The sequence below is a fragment of the Brachyhypopomus gauderio genome, unplaced genomic scaffold, assembly GCF_052324685.1.
Source record: "Brachyhypopomus gauderio isolate BG-103 unplaced genomic scaffold, BGAUD_0.2 sc69, whole genome shotgun sequence".
NCBI lineage: Eukaryota > Metazoa > Chordata > Actinopteri > Gymnotiformes > Hypopomidae > Brachyhypopomus > Brachyhypopomus gauderio.
This window is the reverse complement of record NW_027506890.1, coordinates 1135039-1152538: the sequence shown is the minus strand read 5'-3', so window position 1 is coordinate 1152538 and position 17500 is coordinate 1135039. Positions and strand designations below refer to the sequence as shown.

At 43.5% G+C, this 17500-nt stretch overlaps 1 protein-coding gene across 2 annotated transcripts in view; it reads right to left on the bottom strand.

The window, feature by feature from the left end:
• tafa3b (TAFA chemokine like family member 3b) overlaps positions 1–17500 on the bottom strand; it is a 95585-nt gene that overhangs the window by 22265 nt on the left and 55820 nt on the right. For both annotated transcript variants that reach the window (XM_076989691.1, XM_076989692.1), the window contains one exon: positions 17216–17331. In XM_076989691.1, coding sequence (XP_076845806.1) covers positions 17216–17330 — 115 coding nt within the window. In that variant the 5' untranslated portion in view covers position 17331. The remainder of the gene's footprint in view (positions 1–17215; positions 17332–17500) is intronic.

The following is a 17500-nucleotide window of genomic DNA, read 5'->3' as shown; positions in this document are numbered from 1 at the left end:
TGTGTGTGTGTGTGTGTGTGTGTGTGTGTGTGTGTGTGTGCGCAGCTGATGGTACAGACATAGGTCAATATTGCCTGAATTTGTCCATCATACTTCACACAAGATTACGTTCACCTTCTCACACTGCTACATGCATGTGCACACACCTGTTATGATATACTGAGCTACCATGCCTTAAAGCACCTTATTATTTCAATTTTGTACATGAAATATTTATCACCTTATCTCCAGTGACAAGGAGACATAGTCCTTGCCTGATCGTTCGGGATCTACAGGGAGCTACAGAGGACAAGTTCTTCTAAGATGAAATTAAAAGACATCAGAAAAACATTTGATGAGTCAAAAACCATTTCTGATGACCCTGTCAACTTTTGTGATAACTAAAATGCTATCATGTGATCAGTGACAAGAACCATAGCCATCCTCTCTTCTTCTCATGCATGGAAATACATTTTCACATGGTAAACATAGCAGTGCAGAGGCAGTGTGTGTGTGTGTGTGTGCGTGTGTGTGTGTGTGTGTGTGTATGTGCAAAGCATGCGTCCCGCCAGATGGTTTTGTCCAGCACACAAAGAGAGGAGCCATATACGGTAAAGACTTGCAGTCTTCCACTGAGACATGATGCGGTTACACGTTCCTGTGGTGTCTTGCCTCATTCCCTTATGTGCCGCAGTTTGGCACAGTTTTCCAGTGGTGCGTAAGGTATATATGCCAAAGGCTTACATTGCGCATTAAAAAACTATAAACAGCACATTTCTTCTTAGAAATAAACTACAAACTCATTAGCGATTACTGTAATGACGTGCATCAGCGTCCGGGTTCATCAGAGGTGTTGATGGATCATTGACCATCATTGTTGTTGAAGGTTGTTAATGTCATTCCAGTGAGAGACAATGGTTTGGATTGGGTTCCACCTGTAATCTGAACACCGATGGTGTACCTACAGTTGAGTTCATAACACTGATAAAATAAGAACTTGTCAGCAAATAGCTATAATCTCTTGTTGACACAGAGTAAGAAAACACAAATCATTGTGTAGTCAAGTGGAAAGTCGCAGGTTCCACCTACTCAATTTTTAAGAACTCCCTGACATCTGACATCTGACATCTGACATCTTTTGGCCTTAACGAGTATCAGGAATGAGACTTTCATGGTGTCATTCAAGTGTTTGTGCATCACATGCGACACAGTTTTGATTCATTCATTATTTATGTGCATAACTGAAAAGGTAAGTATGAAATGGAAGATTGCTCACAAATGGAGGCACTTCCAAACATGCACATAGTCACAGCAAGCTTTCATTTTTAAGCATTTTGCTGGTACAATGGTAAAATGTGTTCAGGCTACACTGGGAAACCTCTTTCCACACTGAAACTGTCATGGCCTGGTGGTTAGGGAACTGGTCTTGTGACCGGAGGGTCGTGGGTTCGATTCCCAGACCTGAGGCCATGACTGAGGTGCCCCTGAGCAAGGCCCTTAACCCTCAATTGCTCACTTGTATTAAAAAATGACATAAAAATGTAAGTCGCTCTGGATAAGGGCGTCTGCCAAATGCCGTAAATGTAAACTGCAGTCTGTCAGATTTGCAGGCATTTTGTTTGGGTTATTAGTGGCCGGTGAGTTAAACATCTTGATTTTCAATTTTTTTAGTTGGATCAGCACTTCAGTCTTCAGTACTTCAGTACTTAAGTGCTTCAGTCTTCAGTGCTTCAGTACGTCAGTCTTCAGTACTTCAGTACTTCAGTTCTTCAGTACTTCAGTTCTTCAGTACTTCAGTGTTTCAGTGCTTCAGTGTTTCAATGTTTCAGTGCTTCAGTAATTCAGTCTTCAGTACTTCAGTGCTTCAGTCCTGATGTTTTGGCCAATTCATGGCACGGGTGATGCTGTGCTGGTGATGTTCCTCAGACAGGTGTAAATGCACGGGACTGATCTCAGAAGGTTGCGTCTCCCACTGATCCTGCTTCAACTGAGTTGCATGGAGACTTCCATAGCACACTAGGCAAGTCTATCTCAACCTCGCAGTTTAGTGATGAAAGCATTCAAGTGCCATGGTGGACTGAGATGTTCACCATAAGTACTCCATCCTGAACCCAGTTACAATCATCAAATTACATGATGTTCCAGCACTGCAGTAAAATAGTCAATGTAAAAAGTAAAAGACTATTTGTCTGAACAATGGTTACTGTTACTGGCCTATTTGAAATACGTTAACTGTAACAGGTGTTTGCAATTATTTGGACATATATAATGAATGGAAGGTGATCAGATATACTGGTGAGCCTTTGATGTGAAATTTTGCCACCTCTGTTTTAGTGAATATGCACACACAGTGGGAGTCCACATATTTTGTTCTGGTTGCCAAAGGTGTGTGTGTGTGTGTGTGTGTGTGTGTGTGTGTGTGTGTGTGTGTGTGTGTGTGTGTGTGTGTGTGTGTGTGTGTGTCTGCAGCAGTAAAGGCAGTGTCTTCAGTGCTGTTTTGATCATTATTTCAGTCCATCTATTGGCAGCCAAGGCTATACTGGGAGTTTCTCCCCCTGCGTGTCACAGCTATATTCAGCCTTTTCTGCCGTATTATTCTCACACCACCGCTGCCAGGAAACATGGCAGCTCCACTTCTGAGGCCCCTGGACTGGAGGAACACATGGGCATCGATCCGGGAACACAGCTCACGCGTCTGCTGAGCGCCTGCTCCCACTGGGCTGTGATCCGGGATGCAGCGTGCACAGCACTTCGTTCATTCAAATCACCATGACGATCCCATCACACTACATTAAAGATACAGCCACCTTTTTCTACTGAGACCATGAAGAGCAATTACATCTGTTTTCATTCACGGATTTTTTTGTTTTGTTTTTGTTTTGTTGCGATAGATCTAAATTGAACAGCATACATACAGGAACAGGCTGTCCTTCACGTGCATGTGTGCGTGTGGGTGGAGATATGTGTAGAGAGGTATGTGGTTATTAAAAATGTCTCTTATCTATAGTCTAATGCCTTCCTTTGATTCATAAACATAGCACAGGAGATGAGACATTTACTTAATAGTGCTGGATCCTTAATTAGTTTTTGACCTTAGGTTTCAAGCAACTACAGCATGACGTGGGTCTCATTGGGTTGATCATTGGGAGAAAGAGAGTCATCCAACCAGACAGACAGGCAGAGATATCGAGAGACTCACTCCAGTTCTCTTAATATATTTGAGTCAGGGAGTCTGAGTATTGCTTTCATTTCTCTAACTCCACTTTAATGCCATGCTGTCATGCCAAATTCAATCCCCTGACAAATCAGTGTCTAGCATTCCATTCCGCTTGAGTATCTTCACACGCAGACCAAAGAGAGAGACACCATCCTGCAGCAGGGGTGCCATCTTCAATGTGTGTGTGTGTGTGTGTGTGTGTGTGTGTGTGTGTGTGTGTGTGTGTGTGTGTGTGTGTGTGTGTGTGAGCCTGGGACACCACAGCAGCAGGGTGAGTGTGGCACCAATATGTGCACTAGGGAGTGAAAATGTCACTGCCCAAAACGGCACTGCGTAAGGCCCCTGCCTGTCCTCATTTGCTTTGTCTAATATATACACACACACACACACACAACACACACACACACACAACACACACACACACACACACACACACACACACAACAGCACACCGACGACATGCCTGCAGGTGCCACGGTGCAGGCGAGGCGAGTGTGCGGGGCCGCCGTGTAGGACGTCCCATTACCGTGTGAACGCATGACTAAATTATAAAGCCTTTTAATTGGTGGGCTGGGCTGGGCTCTCGCTAAAAGTCCATTCAGGTGGGGCGGCGAGCTCTTCAGTTATAATTGTATTCATCAGTGCAGATCATTAAGAGAGTCTCAGGTCTTAAGTGCTAATGAGAGAGCGGAGAGCCCCATCCTGTTCTCCTGGAGACTCCTTGACCCGCCCGGCACTGCACGGAGGCAAACGTACACACTCCTACTTCAGTCCCTCCCATGTTCCTTCTGTTTTATGTTACATAACCCCCCTCCCATCCAAACTAGGCACTGGGACTGAATTAACATTTAAAGCTCCGTTCCTATGTTGTGTATTTAAATCTAGCTTTTCTATATAGTACACCGCAGGTTTCACTTCAGTGGTCAAGCATCTTTGATCTTTGGCCATTGACTGTGGCTATACGACACAGGCCCCCTAGTGGTGGAGACGCCTCTCTGATCTGCTCAGACCAAACTGCATTAGTGTTGTACATAATAAAGCATGTCGTGGTGTTGAAGTGTCCTGTGTGTGACCTCATGGTCTAGAGTTATGCAGAAGGGCCCAGGTGACACTCCGGTCTGCTGCCACTGTCGCTGAAGGCCTTGTGCTCCGGCTCTGAGCTCAGCGGCCATATGGTAGATCACAGCAAGATAATATTTGATATCACACAAATGTGCCGTATGACAAAATGAGCTTACTGAGCATTTTGAATATGGAGGCACATTAGTTATTAAGGACATCCATTTAGCTCTGATCTCGAAGTTGATCGTTCTTTGATGTCTTGAACGATATGATATGGACATTTCTGCCACCAGACACCACATACATGCAGACAGACGAAGGGATGTTGATGGGTTCACACTGCGACCTTAATGACTGAATGATTGACCGTGATGATTCTGCCTTGAATGGTGGGTAGACGTGACCCAGCAAGCATCATGGAGACTAGCGTGTGTCAGATGCTTTAAGCAAGGTGATAGGGCCGGGCAATCTAAATGAGCAGAGGGGAAGAATCTCAAGGAGATAAGTGTATCTCATTATCCTGTGTGCCTCCACGCACGTGTGTGGTAGATATGTTTGTGGTAAGGTGTGTGTGTGTATGTTTGTGTGTGCGTGTGTGTGATTGCACTGAGATATTCTGCACACAGACCAGCCCCACAGCTGGGGAACTGGATCCTGACAGGACGCCAGACACCACCGAGCAGTTGTCGTTTTTGTTTACTGTTTTCAATAAACAGATTTCTCCCCTCATGCGATGCAGTCAGACCTCAGAACCCGTCTGGATGGGAGTAATCGCTGGCTCCCCCATGGCCGGAGCGTGTCCGGACGTTCTGCAGCGGGGACATGTCACCACTAAGCCCGCCACAGATGGACAGAATAATACTCTTACTGAAATCGTAGCCTTGTCTCAGCTGTTCCACCCAGATATTACACTGAAAATAATAAAAAGGAAAGTCTGAAGAAATGAAGAAAATATGATTTATGTTCTCTTTTTTCACTTCCTGTCTCCTCTCTCTCTAAACTTCCTTTCTATCCAGCTGAGCCCTGTGCGAGTATTTAATTTTCATTTTTTAAGTTGGATTAGTAAAAAGAGGATTAGTATTTTGTAGCATTCTGCTTTTTTAATCTTATGATGTGAAAAGACCAGTAAAAATAAACCTGGTTTACGCATATTTGTGTCTCCCATTTCTTACAGACAGCATAGTGAGTTTAAATTTTATTTTTTCTGTTATCCTGTCAGGTGTGGTTTTTTTTTTACATTTTTTCATCACTCTTCTACCTTGCAGCAGTGATGCAGCACGAGCAGACGGCTCTCAGCTGAGCTCCCGCTGGAGGGGAGGGACAGCGTGGCCCCTGCGCGCTGTAGCCCGCTAATCTGTTGAAATGTACCGAACCATGCACAGAAAGGCGCGGGTGAGATTAGCATAGTCACTTAGAGCAGCATATGCACGTCAGCGAGGATGTGCACCCCCCACCATCACCCCCGATCTCTAGCATTAATTACAGGGTATCACACCAGTGAAGAGCAGATCACATAATAGAAACGGAAGATCTGGAATATTAAATACGTTATATCACTTTAAAAATCACTGTGTATGAAACATTTGTTATCTGTGAAAGTCACTCCTACTAGACACGCTGCCTTTAAAGAAGGAAAAAGAAAAGAGAACAGCCTCTTCCCTGGTGCTGAGGTCTGCGTCCCTATCGCGTCGCTATCATGTTCCGACCACATCGAACTACAAAGGCACACAAAGGCATCACAGGCGCCGCAGACGAAGGAGGAGCCTTCCGGGCTTCCGTGCATTAGTCCAGCGCCTTGTCGGAGCGGAACATTTTATCTCGCCGTTTTTAAATGTCAGAGTGTGGCCAGTGGGGGGAGTGGAGGAGAGTGGCGAACATATGAAAGCCAGCCTGTGAAGGTCTGCCAGGTGCTTGCTGGCTTTTTCCCCAATAACGTGGGGGTCAGAGTTTCTGCGCTCTCCACCACACACCCTACACGGCTCCGGTCGGCGCCAGCCTCTGCCAGCGGACCCGGGCCCAGGGTCCACCTGCTCCTCCAGCCAGACGCCGGGCGGCCAAACACCGGCTCAGGCAACACCAATAAATAACTCATGAGAGAGGAAAAAAACAACCATTTTGATAGCTGCCCAATCCTGAACACGCTGTTTTTTGGCCGGAGGAAGAGGAAGAGAAGTCACGTTTCCCCTTTAACAGCTCTCTCTTTATCTGTTTCTCACTTCATTTCACTTTAGGCCTACCTTTAATAGCATGGCTGTTTCCAGGTAAATTAAAACACTAATGGGATTATTGTAAACAGACATTATAGTCTGTAACATATTTTTAAGTAATAGATATAATCTCATCTTCAAGAAGAATTTTTGAATTTGAGTTGTCTGATGTCTGAAGTTTGAGATGGTGACAATTTGAGATGGTAACAGATGGTGTACAGATATGTCTTTAGCTCATATCATATCGGTTTAGGGTTCGGTTGTGCTATAATTTGGACTGTGTGTTGAATTTCTTGTCCAAATATCCCTGACTTTGTTGACCTTGTGATGACTTGAACTCTTGACTGGACAGTGCTACACTGTGCCTGCTGTCTGCAGTGATGGGCTGTAGCGCCACTACATGTAGCTAAGCTATTAGTTTCATTTTCCTGAAGCTTGGCAGTACCGTCACTGATTTATACAAAATATCTGCAAAAATGTGACACTTGTCGAATTGTCAGGAAAAAAAAAAAGTGTTTAAATGTGTGTTTTGCAATTCCCAAACCAAACTGTTGACGACATCTAAGACATCTAACACCAACCTAACCCACATTGTGGTGACTCATTAATTTCCCTACTGCAGTAGGCTGTAATGAAATGTGTGTGTGCAAAATAATACCCTACAGTTTGACTTAAAGTGTTAGAAATGAGTGAAAATGAGTGAATAACGTCACGTAACGAATGTTAACTCATGCTGCCCAGCAGGGGAAACGTGGCAGCACTAACCTGTAAACGTTTATCCACCGTCTTTAGTCAAAGTGTTTTTAAAGCTTACATATAGTGTTCATCATTGTGAAATTAGATTAGCTTAAAGGCGCTTTTATCAGTAGGATGTTCAAGGTCCTACGCCAGGGGTCTCCAACCTTTTTTTTTATGTGCGAGAGCGACTTTGACTAAATCAATGTGGCCAAGTGCTACTCTACAACTATTTTACATCTGCATTTATCAGTTGGCCTATCGATTGTCTTAGAAATACTGTGATATTACATTCTTTATCACCTAAAATATCACTCTTCTGTATCAATTCACGTTTTAACCACCATATCTGTCTGTATTTTGCACTGATCTGGTATTATGTTGGTAGCTTCTGAGTAGTTACGGTACTTTTGCCATATTTCTGTAATTTCTGTAATATTTTCTGTTTGCTATATTTTTATGGGTGGTAGCTTTTGTGTAGTGAAGCTTAATTTATTGTTGAGTAACTGATAGCTTAGCTCACTACATTTTACAAGTAGCTTGCCCAACACTGGCTGTCTGTTATGGGTTAGTAGCTTAGTGTGCAAAGTAGGTTAGTGCAAAAACCCAGTTTGTTAACTTAGTAGCTTAGTTATCTTAGTTAGATTGGTTGGTAGGTTAGTTATCCCAGTTATTTTTACTATATTTGTACTGAGTTAAGCACATTTAACTCTGACTCTGTGGTGTTTCTCCTATGCAGTGTTGTCATGCCCACTCAGTGTACCCCATACCTCACTTCCTTAAAGACACTATGGTACCATATTTTACACCACATTTTAATTGGGATCTTGATTTTGTAGATTGTTTTTCCTGATTGCATAGAAAGCTTTCTGGTTTTCAGTATTAGGTGGACACCACAAGTTCTAGGCTTTCAGTTTGAGGTAAAAAAACAACAACAACGACGAGCCTTTACCTAGTGGGGGCCAGCAGCATCAGGTCATCTGCACATATTACAGGTTCTTCTTTTGTATTGTTTGGGGTGAGTTTATGGGCTTCAGTAACTTGTTGATGTACATGTTTAAGCAGGTTATATTCAAGTAGCATTGCTGCCTCAGCCCTGGCCATGAGCGCAGTATGAGTGTCCTTTCCTTGCTGAGCTTTATTTAGCATTTTGCCTTATTATTTTGCATTTTTTATCCAAACCTTCCCCACATTGCTGCTTACACAGATGACTTAATGGCTGCTGGTGTGAAATTTGTTTCTTGTAAACTGGAGATATTAGACTCCTCTTCCAGACTTCAAGAAAGCAGCTTGGTGATCAAAGTTGGAGAGTTTCAGCAAGGCTCGGTGCAGATGGAGGGATTCTCCGGCCTCATGCTGTCAACTGCACCTGCTCTCTTTGTTTGTAGGTTTCGGAGCCTGCCGATTAATTTGGGGTCGTAACATAACGCTGGGTTCTCGTTGTTTTTGAGGGCTGATTCAAAAAGTTATAGGCAGATTCCAAAAGACACACAAAGTTCTACTGTTCAAAGCCAGACACGCATGCTTCCCTTATATAACTTCAGGAGGATTCAGTCCTTTTATCCAGAGATGGCACTCTGTTGCTTCTGCAGTCCCTCATCATCTCTAGACTGGAATACTGCGACTCTTGGCGGGCCTCCCTGTACACGCCACCAGAACCCTGCAGCTGATACACAACGGAGCTGCAAGACTCAATCTTCCTGAGTCCAAGTGGAGATGGAATGGCAAAAACAAGCAAGTAAGAAAAATAAACAAACAAATACAGAAATAATATTTAAAAACAGTACGGTGGGAACTTTTTTTCTTCCTAAAATACATGGACTTTGTGGTGATTTTATAAGATGAATTCAAAAATGCTTGAAGATGTTTGTATCATGTATGGTTTTTAGGTGACATACCACAAATTATATACTACGTGTTCATAGATAAGGCAGAAATTACATTTAATATATGTACTGACTTCTAAAATGTACAGTGTATAATTGTTGCCTGTATTTGACCTTGGGAACATCTCTCTTCATTGTTCAGTAGTCTGCCAACACAGTGGTACCGATTTCCAACTGAATATATGACATGTGAGTGTACTAGAAAAAAAACAAACTAACTATGGGTAATTCTAAGGACATATTGGGATTCAACATGAAAAATACATATATAACATTCCAGTTTTTTTCTGCAGAAAGCAAAATCATTGTTCATAAGTGAAATAATTCAAAATAATAATTAAAAAAGCCAATGCTTGCCTACAAAGCCAAAAATGGACCATCCTCCTGCTTAATACTGTGCCATATCTCCTACTCTTCATGTCTGAGGTCCAGCAGGCCTGGACACGGGAATAACACACCTCAACTCTTCTTGACGAGCACCTGGGTGGTGGAATTAACTCCACAACCTGTCTGTGCAGAGGTTCCTGCTGTCTTCAAACACAGACTACAGACCAGTGTTCAAACACAGACCACAAATCAGTGTTCAAACACAGACTACAGACCAGTCTCCAAATACAGACCATAAACCAGTATTCAAACTCAGACTACACACCAGTCTTCAAACACAGACTACAGACCAGTCTTCAAACAGACTACAGACCAGTCTTCAAACACAGACCACAAACCAGTCTTCAAATACAGACCGCAGACCAGTCTTCAAACACAGACCACAAACCAGTCTTCAAACACAGACTACAGACCAGTCTTCAAACAGACTACAGACCAGTCTTCAAACACAGACCACAAACCAGTCTTCAAATACAGACTACAGACCAGTCTCCAAACAGACTACCGACCAGTCTTCAAACAGACTACAGACCAGTCTTCAAACACAGAATACTGACCAGTCTTCAAACAAAATACAGACCATAAATCAGTCTTCAAACACAGACCAGTCTTCAAACACAGACCACAAACCAGTCTTCAAACACAGACCGCAGACCAGTCTTCAAACAGACTACAGACCAGTCTTCAAACAGACTACAGACCAGTCTTCAAACACAGACTACTGACCAGTCTTCAAACACAGACTATAGACCAGTGTACTCTAGTCTACTCCCTCAAGGGGCTTCACTAATCTCTAAACCTCTTTATTTATGTAAAGCATGCATGTATTTTCCTTGTAATGTCTATGCTAGAATTCTTAACAGTGTGCTTCTTCTCTGGCTTAACGCACCAGTATCCAGATTGCACTGGTATCCAGACTGTAAGGTGTTCTGGACAATACTCTCTACTAAATATTTGTAAATGCAAATGTGATTAAATTGTATTTATGGTGTTACTTGCATGTGAGATTATTTAGCAGAGTTTGAGATTTCCCATATTGCTCTCTGCTGTTCTGATATGTTCTAGTTTGGTGTTAAGAGAGTTTCATTTCTCCCAGAACTAGTTTTGGTTAATTTAATTAATTTCATGCAGAGTTTGTTTGTAATGTTTCTTTTGTTATTGTTGTTTGTTTGTAATGGTTTCTTATATTGGTTGAGTGTTTCAAAATACTTTTGTCTCAATATTGAATTTTGAAGTTCTGTATTGTTGATTAGGAAGTTGTCTGAGTTGTCCCACATTTTTCATTAAAATGAAATTTCACATATTTCATTAAACCTTTTTTTTCATGTCAGTGATGGTTTCTTGTCTCTTAAAGCTCATCTGTTCTTATTTCTCTTCTGTCATCTAAAGATTCCTCAAATATGAGTGTCATTGTTTACCGTACAACCCATTCTTCCTATTGCGTCTCCACCATCACTGGATTCTCTCAGGTCCTGTGTTAAACGTCAACACTCAATCCGAGTGTCTTAGCGAAATCCTCGTGTCTGAATGGCCTCTGGTTTTTGGCAGAGAATAACCACAGAACTCCAGTCCACAGGTAGATTCACACTGTTGTGCAATCGAGTCTTAGAGTCTCCATCCTACTGTCTGCATGTCTAGTGTATCCTGCATACAGGGGAGCAGCTTAGCACGTCGTGCAGATGATTTTCAGGATGTCTGTCCACAGGTAAGAGTCACGGCAGGGACAGCTAGTAGCTTGTGGCTCTTCCTTACAGTAATTGACAGTAATTATCTCTGCCCCTCCCTTTGCCACAGACGATATCTGGGCTATGTTTAAACTGCACTCCAAATTGCTGAAATATATGAGCCATACGTGCCATAACTCCCGTAATTTTGTCTCAGCTGAGTCAGCCTTCCGCCACGCTGCAGACAGCTCCGTGTCTGTCCCCTGACGATGTGGAGAATCTCAGAAGCGTGACAGGAGCACTCAGAAATATGGAGCCCACAGGAAGGAGGGAAGTAAACAACAAAAACGCATGATGCAACAGTAAAGTATATTATGTCAGCATTAGACGCCCGTCTCCGCAGTCACAACTCACACCGTGGTCGGGGTGTGGCCGGCCTTGTTCAGGGCTCCATGGAGACGAGAGCTGGTGCGGGTTCACCGGTTCTGCGGAAGCGGTCCCAGTGCGTTCGGCTTACCCCATCAAATGTTTACAACACCAGCGGTGCGACTCTTTCGCTGTGCCGATTAGTCTGCTGAACCAACCGCTGGGCTCCACATGGGCTTCCCGGAGCCTGAGAAACAGAACCGCGTGCACCATGCTGGGCTTTGCGCGCGTGCCGACGGATGAAGTGTGATGATGCAGCTCAACGCAGCCACCAGCTTCAGAACTCCTTAGGTCAACTGTGTAAGTAAGAGGCATTGTGGGTGAGATGGAGCTGTTGCTGAGAGGAATGCTCATGACAACGTTCGGAAAAATCCATCTACGATATTGTAGTCCATTGTAGGTCCCATAAAATATGCATTTGGCCTTCAGTTGGGTGGAACTACATGGGGAGAAACCCACAACTCTCCCCAGTAATGGGAAGATTTTGCACTGCTTATATTTCTGTTGACAGCGCTTTCCCCCGTGGTCAGCTTTGACCTGATATACAAACAAATAAATAAATAAATATTTGTGGAAAGAAACAGATAAGAGGAAATGATAGTTTCCTGCACACTGCTCCAAAATGGGATCCTCGCGCATAAGTAACACCATTTATCTTCTTACAGGGTGTGAAAAGAACTGGGTGAGGGTGATGAATGTAGCAATGAATGAAGCAAGAAATGTAGTGCTGAATGCTGAAAGTGATGAGTACAGTGATGAATGAAGTGATGAATACAGTGATGAATGAAGTGATGAATACAGCAATGAATGAAGTGATGAATGAAGTGATGAATACAGCAATTAATTAAGTGATGAATGAAGTGATGAATACAGCGATGAATGAAGTGATGAATACAATGATGAATGAAGTGATGAATACAGCAATGAATAAAGTGATGAATACAGTGATGAATGAAGTGATGAATACAGCGATGAATAAAGTGATGAATACAGTGATGAATGAAGTGATGAATACAGCGATGAATAAAGTGATGAATACAGTGATGAATGAAGTGATGAATACAGCGATGAATGAAGTGATGAATACAGTGATGAATGAAGTGATGAATACAGCGATGAATGAAGTGATGAATACAGTGATGAATGAAGTGATGAATACAGCGATGAATGAAGTGATGAATACAGCGATGAATGAAGTGATGAATACAGCGATGAATGAAGTGATGAATGATGTGATGAGTACAGTGATGAATGAAGTGATGAATGAAGTGATGGCTACAGTGATGAATGAAGTGATGGCTACAGTGATGAATGATGTGATGAATACAGCTTGAACACAGCGATGAGTGAAGTGATGAATAAAGTGAGTAATGAACTGATGAATACAGTGATGAATACAGCGATGAACACAGCGATGAATGAAGTAATGAATACAGCGATGAATTAAGTGATGAATACAGTGATGAATGCAGTGATGAATGCAGTGATGAATACAGTGATGAATGCAGTGATGAATACAGTGATGAATGCAGTGATGAATGCAGTGATGAATGTAAAGTTGAATGCACCGTTGAATGCTGTGATGCATGTAGCAATGTAGCACATGTTCTTGGCACCATCCTGGGTGTTCTGGAAGAAAACCACATCCTTTATGTAGCTGTTGGCAGGCCTCACTACATGATGTATACAGTGTGATCTAATTCCTCACATAAAAGGTGTTTACCTACACATCTGTCTATACACTGGAGGACATTTTCAGGCTGAAGTGTTGCTGCTTTTTTGGACAGTATTCATATGGGAAGCATACTCTCATCCAATCAGAGCTCTAGCTATAGTCCATTAGCCAATCCCCACCTACTCCACTGGGCAGCGGCAGCAACAGGAAGCCCGCCATGGCAGTCTCTTCCGTGGCCGCACCTGAGATCTCGAAGGGCAGCCAGATGTGCGTGGAGGGATGTGCTGACCGGCCAAGGCCATGACCACCAGCTGGACAGAAGACAGAGGCTGCCAGACCATGCAGGGTGTGTGGGCAGTCGGGCGTTCTTCTCCATGGCTGTCTATGGCATGGGGGGGATTCAAAGGAGGCCCCTGGCGGCTGGACACAAGCACTTTACACTTGTCAGGAGCCGCCATTGAGTTAAGCTTGTTATTAGGAATAAAAAATAAATAAATGCTAACGTTCTGAATGCCCTGTAGCTTAATTACACTGAATATTTATTTAAATGCTAATTGAAACAAAATAAGGTGGCGAATTAATTAAAACAACAATCACTATTTACAGAGATAGAGAAACCATGTGAGAGACAGCAAGAGAGTGAGAGGGAGGGAGGGAGGGAGAGAACAGTAAGATAAAAGCATCACTGTGGAGGCTAGCTGAAGGTTAATAAAGGGCTGTGCTTGGGTGTGTGTTATTGACGACAGTGCTGTAATAATGGCATGCTGAATGTGACCTACACGTTTTGTGGCACAGATGGAGGGGAGCAGAGAGGGACAGCAGCGCTTATGAAAATGTCACATTTTACATTTCCATCCTGCCGTTCTCCATCAGGCCATATGGAGAGACACTGAGAAGTGAAAGTCCGAACTTGCACACAAGGAATTATAATACGCAAAGCACAACTCAGAAATGCACAAATACAAATGGAGAAATGAGTGCATTTCACACAGACGCACAGACACACAGTCTCAAAACTCTTAACTGGAATTCCCTCTGCACCTCCGAAGCTGTTCCTATGTTCATCCCGGCCAGCAGGGCGCGCTGCAGCGTGGTGTGTCCCTGCTGGTTTGAAGTAAGCAGGAACATGGACGTCCTATAGTGGCCCAAACACCAGCACAAAGCTCCCAAATGCCATGATTAAAAAGATGGCATCAATGTAACGTAGAACATTTCCTTGTAAACGATACATTTTTTTTTTCCATGTTCTCTCATGTCGCTCTCATTGTCACACGAACAGCGAAGAAGCGATGAAGAAGGTCGGTCGCAGGCTCCATTTGAGATGCTTGTCTGAGAGGCGTGGCCGTCGGAGAGGTGTGACCGTCTGAGAGGCGTGACCGTCTAAGAGGCGTGGCCAACTGAGAGGCGTGGCCGTCTGAGAGGCGTGCCCATCTGAGGGGCGTGCCCGTCTGAGAGGTTCTGAGGGGCGTGCCTGTCTGAGGGCGTGGCCATCTGCCGTCCAGTGGTGTCTGTCGTTTTCCCAAACAGTGTCCGAAAAGTGACTAGTTATTAATGTAAATCAAAGGTGTAGCTGTTGCTTGAAAAATGAGTCGTGCTGACAGTTACAGCTCAGTGCAGCTACAGCTCAGTGCAGCTACAGCTCAGTGCAGCTACAGCTCAGCACAATAATGTGAAAACCACACTGGCCACACAGATGCAGTACCGACGTTTTGATTTCCTTGACAGGGTCGGATATATAATACAACACATCGGGCAAGAAACACACACACAAAGAATGCTGATATCTCACCCAGAGAAAGTCATAATAACTGGTAAAGCAATGTTAGCTAGATGTATAATGCTAAATTTAGTGAACGCTTACACTGAAGCATCTGCCATCCAGTCTGGCACTGTGTCCCATCTGTCACGTCGTAATGAAACAGGAACCTTGCCAACTGGTGTACAGAATGTCACAGTGAACCTACTGCAGTCAGCAGTAACTCACCATGACAAAGCTTGGAGCATCTGCAATGCCAAAGACCTTAAGAGTGACAGGCACGCTGACCAATCAGAAATCGGGCTAGTAAAATCTACAGATCCATTTTAATATGTGTTAAAAAATATGACTGTGATAATCGAGAGATTCCTACTTCAGAGGTCACACATATAGCTGGGTCTTCAGCTATGGGGATAGCCCCCCCCCCCATTTCCCATTTGTATCACAGCTAGGACATGTGAGGTGATGGGTTAGGGTAGTGGGGTGACGGGGGTCAGGGAAGGACAGTGTGGTGAGGGATGTTTAAGGTCTGTCATCTCATGGTCCACTAGACTGTGACCTAAGGCAGCATCACACACACTATATATATATTGGCTGTGGACTTGTGGCCACATTTGGGACATGTCAAAGAAAAGGATCATATATTACAGGGCATAAGAGCACAGGACACCAACCATGCAAGAGACACACACACGTACATGCTCACACACACACACACACACACACACACACACACACACACACACACACACACACACATACACACACACACACGTGTGTGTGGCAGGATTTAAGACTCAAATCATCCAGTCAGCCATTCTTCTTCTCTCAAAAGATTAATTTCTCTCATTCTCTCTGTGTCTCTCTTTCTCTCCTCCCTCTCTGCCCCTCTCTTTCTCTCTCTCTCTCTCTGTCCCTCTCTTTTTCTCTCTCTGTCTCTCTCTTTCTCTTTATATATATCTGCTGTTCCATTTCTCTGTTAATCTCTTCAGTTAAAGTCTCTTCACTTTTTGTCCTTCACTAATCTCATATCTCCACTCACTTTCTTTCCCTTTTAGTTTAAATTCATTTGTCATACCCAGGTTAAAGGTGAAAGGTTATAAGGCTGTGGGGGTGTGCACATGAAACAGAAGGAGAGAGCACTACAACAAAGCCGCCCATAGCGACAGATTCCCTCACCTAGCTCTGACCTGCCAGGTACTTAACACACTCTTTTTTTTCTTTGGCACGGCTCTACTCTTATTGGCTAACACTTCAGTTCAGTGAGAGTTCCTCCAATTGCAATCAGTCATCTGCGATCAAAGAAACACACTCTGGCAGCAATTAGATTAGAACTTCTCTAATGAGTGAGATAAACAACCCCCTTTCTTTGTCTTTCACTCATACACCACAGACACACACACAGACACACACACACACACACACACACACACACACACACACACACAGTGGAGTGAGCAAACCCAAGGCAGCATCTTCAACATCCAAATAAATAAAATCCACTATTGTTCCACTGCAGTGGAAGTGCCACCTTTAGCATTTATTATATAAACTTAGTGCTGTTATTAAATGATGTTAGAGTTAATGCATGGAAACAGAGAAATTGCTGCAGAATTAGCCTAGAAGTGGAAGGACTAATTACCTTTCCTCCCTTAAGATATCATAAGACAAATTAATTCCTTTACACAAAAGTTTATAAAGGTTATTATGATTCGGTTCATGCCTGTCTTGTTACATATTCTTACTGCTGTAATAGGCTAATATTCTATTAAATTATCCTGACAGTCACATTGTAAATTTGCTACCAAAACCTAAATAGGTCAGCAATGGTGGACTAACATGGGCTACCTTGCCAAGCCAAAAACAGAAGAACCAATTTAAAGCTAGCAGAGCAAATATAATATTAGGTGGTATCATGTCTCATGTGTTAACTGTTCAACTAGGTTTATCAGTAACAACACTAGAGAGCTACCAACAATGGAACTGTGAGTGAAGCTCCCATGAAGCGTATCTGATGTGTTTTACATCGAGTCAGAGCTCAGAGAGTTCCCAGACATGTTTGTTTCTGTTCTTACCACTTCACACTTTCATACAAATTCACCATAACCTGAATTCTTTGTGAGATAAAGGGAAATCTAAAAAGTTTCCCTTCATGCCTGAAACGTAAAATCACACAGCAGCGTGGAAATAGCAGCAATAGCCTGGACAAGCGTGGACTTACCTATATGGGTGCGGTGTCCGGAGGAGGCCAGCGTCAGACGACCCCTGAGTGACAGCAGGGCCAAGGTCACCAGAAGCAGCCACACACATACGCTCGGCACGTCTCGCTCCCGCATTCTGAAACACCCACACACACACACACACACACACACACACACACACACACACACACACACACACACACACACACACACACACACACACACACACACACACACACACAACACATTAGGAAAAAAATCCTCCAGGCACACACCTACTGGCACTACAGATTGGAATGCATGCG